Raw genomic sequence first — 15,277 nt, 5'->3', positions numbered from 1 at the left:
TCTTTTTCTGATTATTATATTTATTAAATTGAATTTACAAGTTCTAAATCTAATTTGGAACCCTGGTGGCGCAGTGGTTAAGAGCTCGGCTGCTAGCCAAAAGGTCAGCAGTTCGAATCCACCAGCTGCTCCTTGGAAACCCTATGAGGCAGTTCTACTTTGTCCTATAGGGTTGCTGTGAGTTGAAGTCGACTTGGTGGCAATGGGTTTTTTTTTTTTTTAATTCTAATTTGTAAATTCAGTAAATATAATAATCAGAAATAAGATAAACTGTAAGATTTATCAGCAGTGTTTAAGAAAATACTTGAGCACCTCATGAATCAATATGCCTACTTTTTCATTTTTTATTCTTGACGCTCATGTTGTCTGGATATTAATTGGTTTCAATTCTTCTTATACACCCACTCCTCATTTATTGACATAGGTTCCAAAGACCAGGTTGGTATGCAAAAACCAGCACTATGTGAAAATGGAGGATGACCACATCAGATTACAAAATATTATGTGGGACGCATATGTCTCTCTGGATCTAAGAGGCTAAAAATGTAGGTGGGTGCAATATGTCCCACTGGTCATGAAAGTGTTACTGTCAGTCAGCTGTACATGGTTAATGTGAAAAATGGTCATATAGTAGATTTTTTACTGTTTTCATGAATGTGAAATGTCAGATAATGAGACAGTCAATAAATGAGGAGTAGGTGTATTTTTAAAAGTCCCCACTGGTTGCTGTGCAGAGATAGAGGATAATACATGTTGCTGTGTGTGCCCCTAATCTTCATGGAAAATTTGAAAATTGTTGATCCAAATGTGTGGTTGGGAATGGGAGGGTGGGAGAGGGGAGAACAATGAAGGAAGAGAAGCAAGTTCATCCTGGATGGAGACAAAGGAAAGAGAGAGATAGGAGAAGGAGGAATAGAGAGTGAGGTAAAGTGGTTTGGAAAAATACTGGAAGAGAAGGGAAGGGCATGAGGTCATTGGTGGTTTCGTGGCAGAATTTTTGCCTTCCAGCGGGAGACCTAGGCTTGATTTCCAGCCAATCCACCTCAAGTGCAGTCACTGTCAATAGAGGCTTCTGTGTTGCTATGATGCTGAACAGGTTTCAGTGGAGTTTCCAGACTAAGACGGATTAGGAAGAAAGGTCTGGGGATCTAATTCTGAAGATTAGCCAGTGAAAACCCTATGGATCACAACGGTCCGATCTACAACTGATTATGGAGATGGCACAGGACCTGTTTTGTTCTGTTGTCCATGGGGTCACAGCTAACAACAACAACAAGGGAAAAGTCAACAGAAAGCAAGAATGAGGAGACAGCCAGAAAGAGAATGGGGCAGGGAAATAGAGAAATAGCTAAGTGGAAGGATACAGCAACTAGAAATTATAAAGCTTTAAATAAAAATCAATTTATCCTAAAGTATTCTGCAGAGTTTTCGAGAGGCAGTGAAGCCGAAATAGGAAGAGGCCTTTTATTTTCTTAGGAAGAGAACACAGACAGGAGGTGGGAGAGGAATGGCAGAGACTTTTCCAAACAAAGAGAGAGCCTTTGGCCTCTCAAACTGCCCCCACCCCATGCTGGGTGGGTGAACGGTTCACACCGCAGTCCCTGACTTTCTCACAATGGGTGTGAGCCCCATCCAGAGAGGGGGACCTGGGAGGGAAGTCTGAGGCGGGTCTCCACACCAGTTGAGGGATGGAAGGGGGTACCGCAAAGTTGGGGTTCAGGCCACAGCCTGTGGTTGCAAGGTGGGTACGAGGTCCGAAGGGGTTAGAGAAAAGGGATCTATTTGGGGAGAAAGGATGTAGTACTGCCTGGGGTTTATAGATACTCCGTAAATGGTAGCAAGATGAGGTGACTGAGAAATATCCTGGGAAGAAAGATGTATTTTTGACAAATTCATTCACTCATTCGCTGCACAAATATTTATTGTCTACTCTGTACCAAGGAGCCCTGGTGGCACAGTGGTTAAGTGCTCCGCTGCTAACCATAGGAGAAAGATGCAGCAGTCTGCTTCCTTAAAGAGTTACAGCCTTGGAAACTGTTCGGTAGTTTTACTCTGTCCTATAGGGTCGCTATGAGTCAGAATTCACTCGGAGGCAATGTTTTGTTGCTGTTTTTTTATTCTGTACCAGACCCTGTGGATACATCAGTGAAAAAAACAGAACCCTCACCACCACTCCCTCAGCTGACATTCCAGTGGGGGTGGGGGGAGAGTAAACAAAATAAATACAGTTATATAGTATATTAGAAGAAATTGCTAGGAAGAAAATAAAGTCAACAAGGGGGTAAGGAGTGTTTGTGTGGGTGGGTGGGGGAGTTGCAATTTTAAATAGGCTTGAGAGTATCAAAGAGGTCAAGCGTTTCCTGTAGAGTTACAAAGTGTGTGTTTGTGGGGGGGAGGTCACAGTGCTGCCCCTCACTGAGCCTTCCAGATGTTGGGGTCTTACCAGGGTAAGTTAGAATGGGAGGAGCCAGGCGTCTGTGGTTGAATTAGTTCCTGATGTCCTCTGATTGTCTACAACTTCACCAGCCCCCTTTTACCCCTTCCCATCAGGCTTATAGGAAGGTGTGTCAGGGTGTTTGTGAGGAAGACAGAGACAGAAAGCGACAATCAAGCCTTCTCGGAAGAAACATCCCACCCCACTGCCATCAAGTGGATTCCGACTCAGTGACCCTGTAACACCGGAGTAGAAATGCCCCATAGGGTTTCCAAGGCTGTAAATCTTTATGGAAGCAGACTGCCACATCTTTCTCCAGCGAAACAGCTGGTGGGTTGGAACCACCGACCTTCTGGTTAGCAGCCAAGTGCTTAACCACTGCACCATCAGGGCTCCTTGGAAAAAAAATCAGTAATTCAAAATTGAACTACAATAAAAATAATAGAAATAAATTCCTGATCTCAGTAATAAGGTACATAATCATTGTAGTTAATACACTAACACTAATAACAAGCCGATTTCCAGAGGCGGCAATCCCCTGGGCATTGCGGGGCGCGGAGGTCGGGGCAGAACGCACAGCCTCCCCTGGCGGCAGCCCCCAGGAGCGCAGAGAGCGCCAGACTCCTTGGGGCGCGCACCTCGCGGAGACTCGCGCGCGCGGGGGCAGGACCTGTGGGGGCGGAGCCTGGGCGGGGCCTGGGAGGGGCCCTCCCCCTCCAGGGTCTGCCGCTGGCGGGCAGGGCAGGCAGGGCGGGCAGAGCGCTGGTTAAAGAGGCGCGTGGAGGCGAGCGCCACGCAGACGGCTAGTTGCGCGCGGAGGAGCGGCCCACGTGTCTTTCTAGGGTTGAGTTCTGGGTTTTCCCGGCTCCCTGCGCCCTCGCGGTCCAAGGCGCCCTCTCGATCCCCTTCGTGTCAGCCTACCCCGGGCCACATTAGTTGGGCTCCGCGCACTTGCCCGCGTTCAGTGGCCAACTTGCCCGAGCACTTTGTCTGCGAGCGGCGCTGAGGGGACGGGGCACTGCGCATGCGGAGCTCCAAATTCAAACAGCTGTTGCCAGAGGCTGAAAGGGTGGGCGGACCAGGAGCCGCAGGGGCAAGGGGAGGCTGTCTTCTGGTGGCGGCGGCTGGGGAGTCATGGTGGACCGGGGCCCTCTGCTCACCTCGGCCATCATCTTCTACCTGTCCATCGGGGCGGCGATCTTCGAGGTGCTCGAGGAGCCGCATTGGAAGGAGGCCAAGAAAAACTATTACACGCAGAAGCTGCAGCTGCTCAAGGAGTTCCCGTGCCTGGGCCAAGAGGGCCTGGACAAGATCCTGCAGGTGAGCCGCCGCCTGTGCCCCGTAAACGTTTACCTGAAGCGGACTGAAGTTTCGCGGTGATGAAGGGAAGGTTCCCTCACAGGTTTTGATGGCCCCCAGACCTAGTGGGAATCCGGGGATGACGAGGAGGGGACGTCCCAACATGGGTCAGGCTGCGGGAATCTGTTCCTCTACCGGGTACACGGGGGTCACCACGCATAGGGACTCGTTGAAGCCCAGCTTGTCCGGAGAGAACTTGGGGTTGACCCCAGGTGAACTGAGCCCGCCCTCCGCGGTCGCTTGGTAGGGTTGTGCGGGTACCTCCCTACTTGGAGGGAGGCTGTGGGGCGGATAAAGGCGTTTATCTTTCCTTGGAGACGCTCCCGGAGTCCGGGAGCCTAGCCGGTTGCCAACCCTTCGCGTTTCCACCTCCCCTCTCCGGGCCAGTGCCGCGGCCGCGCGGCTTTTCCTCTGGAACGTGAAGCCGGTGGAGCTGCAGGAGGGTCTCCCAGCCCCAGCCTGGGCAAAGTCCCCTGCCTCCGAAGAGCCGAGGAGAGAAGGTGGGGGGATGGTGGTGGTGCGGGGACTCACCGAGCCCATGGGTTGAGGGTTGGTGGCTAGAATGCTGCGGACGCCCTCAAGCTTGCTTCCGGGAAGGCTTATCTTGCAGAGACATCCCCTCTTGGAGGAAAACTTCGTCCAAGTAGCAGGTTAAACAAACGGACTTTTCTTGGGGAGTGGGGAGAGAGAGTGTGCGGAATGGGAGGTGGGGGGGGGGAGTATCTCCTCCTCCTTGGCATTGGAGCTCCTTATCCTCTCTGGGTGCAGCCGCATCAATGGCATTGACCTCACTCACATAAGCTGTGTGCTGGCCTTCTAGCTTGCACTCTGCCAGTTTGGGGACCTAGGCCCTCACCCAGTTTCTCCAGGGCTCTTAGCCTCACAACCATCCTATCTTTCCTTCTCGTGGTGCGCTAGTGGCCTCTTCCCAATGGAATGACCAGGACCTGGGTGACACCCGGTGAGGGCTCTAGAAGTGGAGCGAAGTCGGGTTAGATTGTCCAAAGTCTCACATTTCTTTTGGACAAAAGATGTCAGAAAGAAAGTCTGAGGAGGAGGAACAGCATTTAATCTACAGCAGCTCCCAATACCGTATGCTTTATCTAGTTGTATCTCATTTTTCTGCCTCAGTTTCCCCATATGTAAAATGGGACTTAACCAGTGAGAATTAACCCGTGAAAATTAACCCGTGTTCATCCCACCTTCCTGTCCTGGACTGTTGTGAGGTTGAAAGCATTTGGAAAACATGAGGATGTGTTGCCAGTAAAAACCAGTTGCTGTTGAGTGGATTCCCACTCATGGTTACCCCATGTGTGTGTCAGTAGCCCTGTGCACCATAGGGTTTTCAATGGCTGATTTTTCGAAAGTAGATCACCAGATCTTTCTTCTGAGGTGCCTCTGGGTGGGTTCAAATTGCCAGATTTCTGTCTCCCTTTTTTTCCTGAGTCCTTGGAAGTTCACACAGATGAGCATACAGGTTCCCGCTAGTGGCCGGGCATGTGGAGATTGCCCTCCAAGGAGACCCATGAGGAACGGTCTAGACAGGTTGTGGACTGGGTTTTAATGGGGAGGGTCACTTGTCCTGTAGCAGGTTCCAGGATGAGGGCAGGTGGGAGGTGATGGTGGGGAGGGTGAGCTTCAAAAGGCAGTTGGTAGGTTTAGCATCTATTAGCAGGAGAGCTGGGATGATGCAGGTTCCTTCTGACTCACATCTGCAGAGTGTGTGTGTATGTTGAGGGGAGGGGTCACTTTATAATTTCCCTTGAGGAAACAATTCCTCTGGAGAACGAGTTTTTGTTTAGTTTGTTCCAGGGCTTTGTTTAGAGGGGAAGAGGGCAGGCAGGGGTGATAAAGCCTTGAGCTGCCCTCGAAGTGTTTCCCTCTTCGCTGCTCCTCCGCCACCATAGGGGAAGGAAGGAAAGAATTCAAGGCTAAATGTGGGAAAATAAACTTCAAAACACAAGAAGAAGGGAAGGGGGTGGGGTGGGAGTTGAGGGGTTAGGCAGCCGGGTGCAGCTGCTGGTGGCAGCTTTGGAGGCTAGACAGCTTCCGTAAGGTGTTTGAACAAAGAAAATGCCTCTTATTTTGAGGTCCTGCTAAGTCGGTAAATAGTTAGCCTCTGAAAGTGGGCAGGTAACTTTTAGAAAAAGAATTTTGGCATCAGGCCAGTGTGATTTGAAGACCATTGTGGACGGGTTCATGAACAAGGTCAACCCCATCCTCATTCTCAGCCAAAAAACTCTGAAACTAACCTCGACCCTGGACAAGTCCCCTCCTTTCATAAGATAAACCCAAGAAATGAAAACCGACCATTGGAAGCATTTTGCCAGCATCAGTTTCTGTCTGCAGAAGTCTGCTTTGCTCTGCTTTCAGATCTGTGACTCGGGGCACTGCCTTAGGAAATTGGTTTAAGGAAAAGTGAAAACTCAAAAGTCTTTCCTTCCCATCTGGCTCCTTGGGTATTGTCCACCAGAGGTTCTGTGTTTTAGCTGGTTCTGAATCACATTGTAATCATAAAGGAGTCATAGCTGGAAGAATTCCTGGGGAGGGGGGGTGGGGAGGCGGGCAGGATCCTTGGAAGAGGAGCGCAGTCTGGAAATTGTGTGTGCATTTTCAAATGCATGAGAAAGGGAGTTAACGTACCTCTCCTTAGAAATACTCCCAGGGCGGTCAGGTGCTTCCTCCCCTGCTTACATTGCAGTTGAACTGAGTTTAAGCAGGTGGCAGAGGTTGACATTAAAGTGCTCAGTGCCCGCTAGCCTCAGACCACGTGGTCACCCTCTTCCCTGTCTTCAGAACCATCTTGTATCCTTGTTCTCAAGAGATTGCTCCGCCAAGTGATGGATGACTCCCCCAGCCTCTTCCTAACTTGAAGAGGCTCCCATAGTAGAAGTTAGCATTTCCAGAGCACCCACTATGTGCTAAGCATGGTGGGTAGTGTTATCTGTATTTTATGAGAGGACGCAAGCTGGTCTTGCCATCTGGCTTGGTCATTCAACCTACCTCTGCCTCCTTTTCCTCATCTGCAAAATGAGGCTTTAGTGAGGCACCAGTAAGGTAGATATATTAGGCAAGATGTGTGTGGACACACTTTACAAAAGTGAGCAAGTCGGGGTCAACTGGACAGCAATGGGTTTGAGTTTGGTGTTGAGCAAGACACTTTGCTAAGTGCTTTACCTGCATTATATCATGTCTTCCTGATAGCAACCTTATATTTTCGGATAAAGAAATTGGAGCACAGGAAATTTAAAGTGGCTCCAGTGACACCAAAACCAAACTTGTTGCTGTCTAGTTGATTTTCACTCATGGTGACCACACATGTGCAGAACAGAACTGCTCCATTGGCAGGAGGCAAACCCTGGGATGTGAACCAGGCAGTCTGGCTCCTGAGCTCGCACCTTTGTATACCCTGCCCTCTCTCTTGGGGTTATGAAGTTATGTAATTGTTGTTCTGTAAGTCAACTTAGTAAATTGGTTCAGGCTGGACTCTGATCTGCTGGGAAATTCTGTTTTCTGTTTCCCCTAGAATCGGCACACGGGCTTCTCCCATGTTGTTGCCTGACTAACCTGCACCTCCTCCACTGCTGAAGCAGCATACTTGTCTACCCCACCCTGATTCTCCTTTAGAAGCACAGAAAAAGCAGAGGCTTGGGCTGAAGGGGAGGAAAGACAGCCCCTCTCAGCCTCCTGCGGCTGGTATGCAGTAGTAATAAGCAAGAAGGTTTTGAGCGCTGACCCGACCCTGTGCCAGGCACTGTGAATAAGCACTTTACGTACATCTCATTTTAATTTAATCCTGAAGACTACCTCGGGAAGTCAGTGTTCCCTTTCAATGGATGAGGAAATTGAAGCTTGAAAAGATAATGTAACTCGCCCCTCAGATCTTATAGGGCAGAGTCAGCTTTCAAATCTTAAGTGTGCCATATTACAAAGCACATGTGGTTAATCAACAGTCATTTATTAAGCACCTGCTGTGTGCCAGGCACTAGGCCAGGCTCTGGGAATGCAAAGATGAATTAGACACGGCAGCGGCAGCGCTAAGGCTGTCCTCTGAGGAGACAGATGAGTAAGCTCCGCATAACAAGACATTGAGTAAGAACCACGACAGGTGGTCAGGAGGCACTCTGCATGAGGGTTCAGCCTGAGATGGCCTCATGCCAGAGTGGGGTCTTGTAATTAGGACTTAGCTGGGAGAAAAGGGGAGAAGAGGGCCCTATCAGAGGGTATGGTGTTGCCCTTTCTCCTAGCATGGGGAGAGAGACCATGGGCTTCTCGTGATGGCTCCTGAGGTTCCCTTGTGTCCCGGGAGTGGGGTGGAAGTGACCCCAGGTCTACCCCCACTATAGCACCCCAGATCTAAGTCTGGTTGTCCCAGACTGCTCACATAGCTGACCCATTCTCAGAAGACTCTCCAATCCCGCCGGCCTCCTTTCCTCCTAAACTCCAGACTGCCCCCTAAAACCCAAATCCTCTGCTGTCCAGTCAATTCTGATTCATAGCAAACCTATATGACAGAGTAGAACTGCCCCATAGGGTTTCCAAGGCTGTAAATCTTTACCGAAGCAGACTACCACGTCTTTCTCCTGTGGAGCAGTGGTTGGATTCCAACCACCAACCTTTCAGTTAGCAGCCAAATGCTTACCCACTGTGCCACCACGGCTGCTTTTCCAGACTGCATTATTGTATTATTGTATTCTGAGGTTTCCCATGTGTGCCAGACCTCTCTCCTTTCATTTTCCAGACCCTTCATACTGTTATGTACATATTCCTGTCTATAGTAGTAAGCTCATTCCATTTTTGAAGTTCTGACATCCTGTTATTAACACCACTCCTCTTCTCAAAATTTGAAGAATAAAACCATGGATTATGTGGTTACATGACATGTGACCAAAATGCTTTAGAATGGGGGACGTTAATTGAATTTTCTAGAGAACTGAGGGTTAACATGAAAACCCTTTGTGTTTCAAACCTGTTACAAATGGTAAAACGCACTGGTCCACTTTACTGCCTTTGTAAGTAAAGGGAACACAGTGGATCTTTTGATTATCGAGGATCGTGGAGGCCTCAGTGTCGTGAGTTCGAGCTTGAAGTCTCACTGTCTAGGACTGCAGAAGTGGAAAGTGGAAAAGTTGGGTTTTTGAGAGGAAGTAGAAGAAAGAGGTTCCTTCCTAACGGCTCATTTTCTTATTTATGTTCTGCTCAAAGTTGAGGGCAGCCAAAAAATAAACAAATAAAACTCCAGATCAGTAAGCTCATAAATCCGCCTTCGTTAACTGCCCTGGTTGGAGCTTTAGCAGTTAAAGTGAATTTTTATTAAATTGTTTTGAGAGTTTTACTAGAGCCCTTAGGATGATTACAAGGAGCCCTGGTGGTGCAGTGGTTAAGCACGTGGCTGCTAACCGAAAGGTCCGTGGTTTGAACCCATCAGCCGTTCCACGGGAGAATGACGTGGCAGTCTGCTTCTGTAAAGATTTATAGCCTTGGAAACCCTATGGGGCAGTTCTACTCTGTCCTGTAGGGTCGCTATGAGTTGGAATCAATTTGATGACAATGGATTTGGTAGGATGATTCAGATGGCACAGTAATAGCAAGGAGAATTACTGAGGTTAGATATTAGCAAGTGTTGAAAGATTCCAGTGGGAGGGGGAGTGGTATAGGAGTGGGGTGCAAGGGAGGTGATGACTGTTACTTCTAAGTATTTTCCTGGGGTTTTGCCCTATTTATAGCCTGGCGTTTAAAAGAAACACAATCCTCTGGTTTTGGATGCTGTGCTTGGTTGGCCGTGACCCTGGGCCATGGGCTTTCATCTTGAACTTGGTTGTTTGCAGTCTGATTGGGCTCAGCCTCTGAACTCTGTGTGTGTATGTGTTGAGGGAGGGCCGTGCAGGGAAGTGCAAAGCTTTGGGGAGCAGAGAAACCAGGCCCCTGAGATGGAGCCCCAAGAGAGTCTTTGTACAAATCGGGTGCTATATCTGAGTGGTACTAGAAGAACTGATTGGCCAGAGCTGGGGTGATACAGAGAGGAGAGGTGACTATAGGAAAGCTTGTGAGATGGGTTCACCTCCCTCTGACGTTCCTTTTGGGGAGCGGAGAAGGTAGAGGGGCATCTTCATGGAGATTTCACTGAGAGTACCCCTGGAATGAGGCAGAGGAGTCCCATCCTGTCTGTCTTCCCAAGGATGGGGAGTGGCTTGACATGGTTGGAGCACACTCAGGGATCTTTCTCCAAGTGCCACACAAGTGGTATGTATGATGGTTATGAAGTGGCCTGGGAAGGCAGGCTGCTCATTGACCTTGGACTAGTTACTGAAGAGCTGTGTGCCTCAGTTTCCTTATCTGTAAAATAGGGCTAGTAATACTATCAGCTTTATAGGTTGCTTAGAAGAGTGCTTCGGATATAGTATGTGCTCATTGTTTGCTGCTGCCACTACTGCTTCTAGGTATGGTGTGGCCCTACCCCACAGTGGGGCCATCCATGCACAGGTGTGGATGGCTATCTAAATAATATTGCAAAGACTGAGGGAGGCCTTCCTGGAGTGGAGGGAATGCCAACCACGTTTTTAAAGACAGATAGAAAAAGAAGGGGGACAGTGGATCTCCTGCCCTCAGCCATCCCACCCACTGCCATCAAGTCGATTCCAACTCATAGTGACCCTATAGGACAGAGTAGAACTGCCCCATAGAGTTTCCAAGGCTATAAATCTTTATGGAAGCAGACTGCCACATCTTTCTCCTGAGGAGCGCCTGATGGGTTAGAACTGTCAACCTTTCAGTTAGCAGCTGAGCGCCTAACCGCTGTGCCACCAGGGCTCCTTCCAGGCCATCAGGGAGGCATAAAACTGCGTGGTGGTCTGCTGGGCTGCGACCACAGGGCAGGGAGGTGAGGGTCAGATGACAAAACCCTTCTGGGTTTAGCCAAGGAATTTGAACTCATCGAATTTGTGCAGTTTTCAAGTAGGGGAGTGAACAGCATTTCAGAAATGTCCCTCTTCCTTCACAGCTGTTTGCAACTTCAAAGAAGTGGAATATTCTATTCTAAATTAACGGGATTTCTGTGGGCTGATCCCTTCACCCCATGGGTGTTCTGATAAGGACGCCTCCTCCTTCCTTTCTCCTCTGTTGTGATGGAGGGCGGGTTTTTCCACCAAAGCCAGTAGAGCCTGGAGCCCACCCAAAGAAGCCAACCCACCTTCCCTCACACTCCAGCGTACCTCCCTCTTCCCATTGTGACCTCTTTGGGAGGTCCAAGGTCTGTGTCCTTACCACCCCCACCCCACCCCCCGCAGTTAGATGGCCTTCTCGGTTTATACCTAAGTTTCCTCTTTATGTGAAAGTGGGGGTGGTGAGCTCCAACTCCGCATAGTCTGCTGAGGCCTCTAGCATTTTTGTGAGGAGTTACAGATTCCCCAAAGTTCTTGGAGGCCTGGGGTGAAGTGGAGGTGGGGCATGGAAGGGGCCTTCCCTGCTGGCTGTCATTTCTGTGTGTGGTGAAGCCTCAGAAACCAGAGAGGGGCTTTGGCTCTCGGGAGCTCAGACCACTGAGGAGAGAAGACAGGGCTGCAGTGGTGAAATGAGGGAAATGTGATCCTGAGTGCTGAGGGACGGGTTGCAGATGGTAGAGACTGGAGAGATGGGGAAGGGTCAGAGGCCCTTGGAGGATTCAGTTTCCATTTCCTGAGGCTTGTAGAACCATTGGAGTCCCTGGATGGTGCAAATGGTTAACACGTGTGGCTGCTAACCAAACGGTTGGAGGTTTGAGTCCACCCAGAGGCACCTCAGAAGAAGGCCTGGTGATCTCCTTCCAAAAATCAGCCCTTGAAAACCCTCTGGAGTAGAATTCTACCCTGACGCACATGGGGTCACCATGAGTCTGAGTTGACTAGAAGGCAGCTGGTTTTATTGAACTCTTTAGCCTCTGGGGGATCTGGCTCAGAACAAAACATAGTCCCTGCCCTCAGGGAGCCCCTAATGTACCCAGGGAGAAGGGTAAGGAGCTATTTCCTGGACTGATGTGAGTACCGGTACTTGGAGTTTCCAAGAGTACACCCTGGAGAGAAATGAATGTTTGCTACCATGCTTAAAAAAGAAGAGTTTGCTTGAGCCAGGCCTTGAAGGATAAGAGGTGTGAGTGGGTAGCAGCCTCTAAGCTTTCTTTCAAGTGCCAACTATGTTCCAGGCACTGGGCTGGTGCTCTACCTGTAGCTCATTGAACCAGTCCTATGGGTTAGATGTTCTTGCTGGTCCTATTTTACAGGAAACCGGAAGCCAAGTGACTTACCCAGGTCTACACAGCTAGGTAGAGGGCTGATATTCAATCCCCCTTGCTAACTTCAGAGCCTTTGCCCTGCCCACGAGTGGAGGCAGAGACAGGGTGTCGGAGTGACAGGAAGGGCAGGAGTAGCATTGGTGAGTGGGAGGGTAGTAACAGTTATTGAGCACCTACTTGGCCATGTTGTTGTTAGGTGCCCTAGAGTCGGTTTGGACTCGTAGCAACCCCATGCACAACAGAAGGAAACACTGCCCATCTGCACAGTCATTGCTATGTTTGATCCCATTGTTGTAGCCACTGTGTTGATGCATCTCGTTGAGGGTCTTCCTCTTTTTCACTGACCCTCTACTTTACCAAGCATGATGTCCTTCTCCAGGGACTGATCCTTTCTGGTAACATGTCCAAAGTACGTGATAGGAAGTCTCGCCATCTTGGCTTCTAAGGAGCACTCTGGCTGTACTTCTTCCAAGATAGATGGGGCCACAGGCTGTGTAAATTCTTTACACGCTTAATCTCATTGAATCCTCACAGCAACTCGCTGCAGCAGGTACTATTACCCTCTGCAGTGGGTACTGTTGGCCTCAGCAGTAGGAGCTGTTACTGTCACCACTTCACAGTAGAAGAAACCAAATGGACCCCTAGGGGTAAAATAACTTGCCTGAGGCCATATAGCCAGGAAGTAGAATAATGGGGATTTGAGCCCAGAGCCCACACTCTGAACCGTCCTACCATATGTTAGGCTACATTGAAGGTGGTAAAAACAGGGAGCAAAGGCCTAGAAGCGGGAAACTGCAGGGCATGTGTGGTGTACATGGGTGGTTTTCAGGATGCTTAGCTGTGTGACCCTGAGTAGTCAGTCTCCTCATCTCTGAAATGGGATAATAGAACAGTATCTCTCTCTCATGCCCACAGAACCCACATAAATACTCGTCAGAGTACCCAGCACATGATAGGTACCTTGCTATGATTAACTGCTGTTCCTGGTCCCCGTCTCCCTATGGGGTCTGTTCCTGACACCCGACTCCTGGCTATGCCATACATTGAGCTCCTAATCTGGGGACAGGAACAGGAATGACAATAAATCTTCAAAATGCCTCCCCATAACATTTTCTCACATAATCTGCTTGCCTCCCTGCAGATCTACCGGAGTTGCCCACAAGTCTTTGCATTCCCCTCAAATTTTATCCCCAACCTTGTCCCAAAAGAGTTAATGGTCAGCATCTGAAAACATGAGGGTTTACTTTGTCTTCCTTTTCATCTGGGCCCTGCTGCCTGCACTAGAGGAAAAAAGGGAAGGCTTTCTCTGCTCAGTCCTGCCTTGTTCCAGGCCTTTGTTAAACCTTTTCCCTCTAGAGGATCCCTGGATCCAGACAGCCTCACAGGCATCCTCCCTGGATGGAGGATCTCAAGATCTGGGGCCTGAGTTGGGCCTCCTTGGGGGTAGACACCATCCATCAAAAGGTCCCTGGGTGGCCATGTCTCTTTGATTGGCTTTGAAATGTATATTCTTGTTTCTCTTCCTCCATCTAAATATTTGGGTTTCCTGCTGAAATATTTAGGCAGGACTGTGTGCTTCTGGCTGTTGTCACCTCCCATGCTCCACTGTAATCTGGCTGCAGCTGCTCAGCTGGGGCTTTCCTACAAGGGGGACGCTTGTCCCTGAGTCTGGGAGAGAAGCGTGAGGGTGGCAGGTAGGAAGGAGTATGCAGTAGAGCCCCTCCATTTGTCTTTGTGGACGGGAGACCCTTATCTGAACCACTGCAGTACTGGTTTGTACTTTCAACTCTATTCTTCAATTCCTTTGAATAAACTCATTCATGAAGGCTTTGAGTGCCTATTGAATTACGGCCAGTTTGTATGAAAAGGAGCCCTGGTGGCTCAGTAGTTAAGCAACCAAAAGTTGGTGGTTTGAACCCTCTAGCAGTTCCACGGTAGAAAAGACCTGGCAATCTGCTCCCCTAAATACTGCAGCCTAGGAAACCCTATGGGGCAGTTCTACTCTGTCATAATAGGGTCACTATGAGTCAGAATTGACTCAATGGCACCTAAGTCTGTATGAAGGTCTGTAGGTGTCACAAATGTTTGCGCTTGACCACTAACATAAAGGTGGGCGATTTGAACCCACCCAGTGGTGCCACTGAAGAAGGGCCTGGCAATCTGCTTCAATAAAGATTACAGCCAAGAAAACCCTATAGAGCAGTTCTACTCTATAACACATGGGGTCGCCATGAGTCACAATGGACTTGACACTAACGAGGTTTTTTTTTTTTTTAGTCTGTATGACCCCCACATGGGCAAGGGCTGTGTCTCCTCACCCTGGCCCTGTGTTATCAGGTCCAGGAGAGATGCTCAGTAAGCATATGGGTTTTAGTTGACCACTGACTTTCTCAGATGTGTCTCTTGGGTCCTGGGTTCACAGCAGTTTGCTAGGCACTGAGAGGGATGCTGAGAGGTTACGGACCTTCAGGTTGGAAGTTCCAGCCATGAGAATCGGATGCCCAGCCTTTCACAAGGTCAAGGCTGTTACCTGGTAAATTATGCCAAGCCCGGGCTCTTATAGATTCTCATAGGCTCCAAGCGGGGAGAGCTGTCATTATAAAAATTTACTCCTACTTTCCCCTTGGAGCCCTGGTGGCACAGTGGTTAAGTGCTTCGGCTGTTAACCAAAAGGTTAGCAGTTTGAATCCACCAACTATTCCTTGGAAACCCTGTGGGGCATTTCTACTCTGCCCTATAGGGTCATTATGAGTCAGAATCGACTCCACAGCAATGAGTTTGGTTTTGGGTTTTGTCCCCCTTCAAGCTGAAGTAGGGCGGGGCCACGCTGTCTGGAGGTTAAGGATAAGCTTTCAAGTCCAACCTGGGATTACATACTGATTCCTGCCTTTACAAATTGTGAACCCCTGAGCACATTTGCTTCATCTGAAAATGGAACTAATCATACCCAGCTTGTGGGGGAGTGAAGATCACGTGAGACAATGTGTGTAATCCTCCGAGTTAACCACCAAGACCAGTTCGTTGTTTTCTTCTCTTTGATGAGTGACTTTACAGAATACAGAGCGCTCCATATGTGGGTTCATCTTTATGAACCGCATTCTCTGTCCTACTCTCATCACTTATTTCATAAGCTTTTCCCAAATGCCTTTCCCCTGTAGTTAATAAGGGCCATTTAACACAGAGGGCGTGTGGCAGGTCAGTGTGGACACGTTCAACAG

The 15,277-nt window shown here is 49.1% G+C and overlaps 1 protein-coding gene across 1 annotated transcript in view; it reads left to right on the top strand.

The window, feature by feature from the left end:
- Positions 1–3,503: 3,503 nt before the first annotated feature.
- KCNK5 (potassium two pore domain channel subfamily K member 5) overlaps positions 3,504–15,277 on the top strand; it is a 46,717-nt gene continuing 34,943 nt past the window's right edge. The window contains exon 1 of the mRNA XM_004379424.2: positions 3,504–3,754. Coding sequence (XP_004379481.1) covers positions 3,569–3,754 — 186 coding nt within the window. The 5' untranslated portion in view covers positions 3,504–3,568. The remainder of the gene's footprint in view (positions 3,755–15,277) is intronic.

Source organism: Trichechus manatus, unplaced genomic scaffold, assembly GCF_000243295.1.
Source record: "Trichechus manatus latirostris isolate Lorelei unplaced genomic scaffold, TriManLat1.0 scaffold00065, whole genome shotgun sequence".
NCBI lineage: Eukaryota > Metazoa > Chordata > Mammalia > Sirenia > Trichechidae > Trichechus > Trichechus manatus.
Note: the sequence above shows the minus strand (reverse complement) of the source record. Positions and strands in the feature narration are given on the sequence as shown.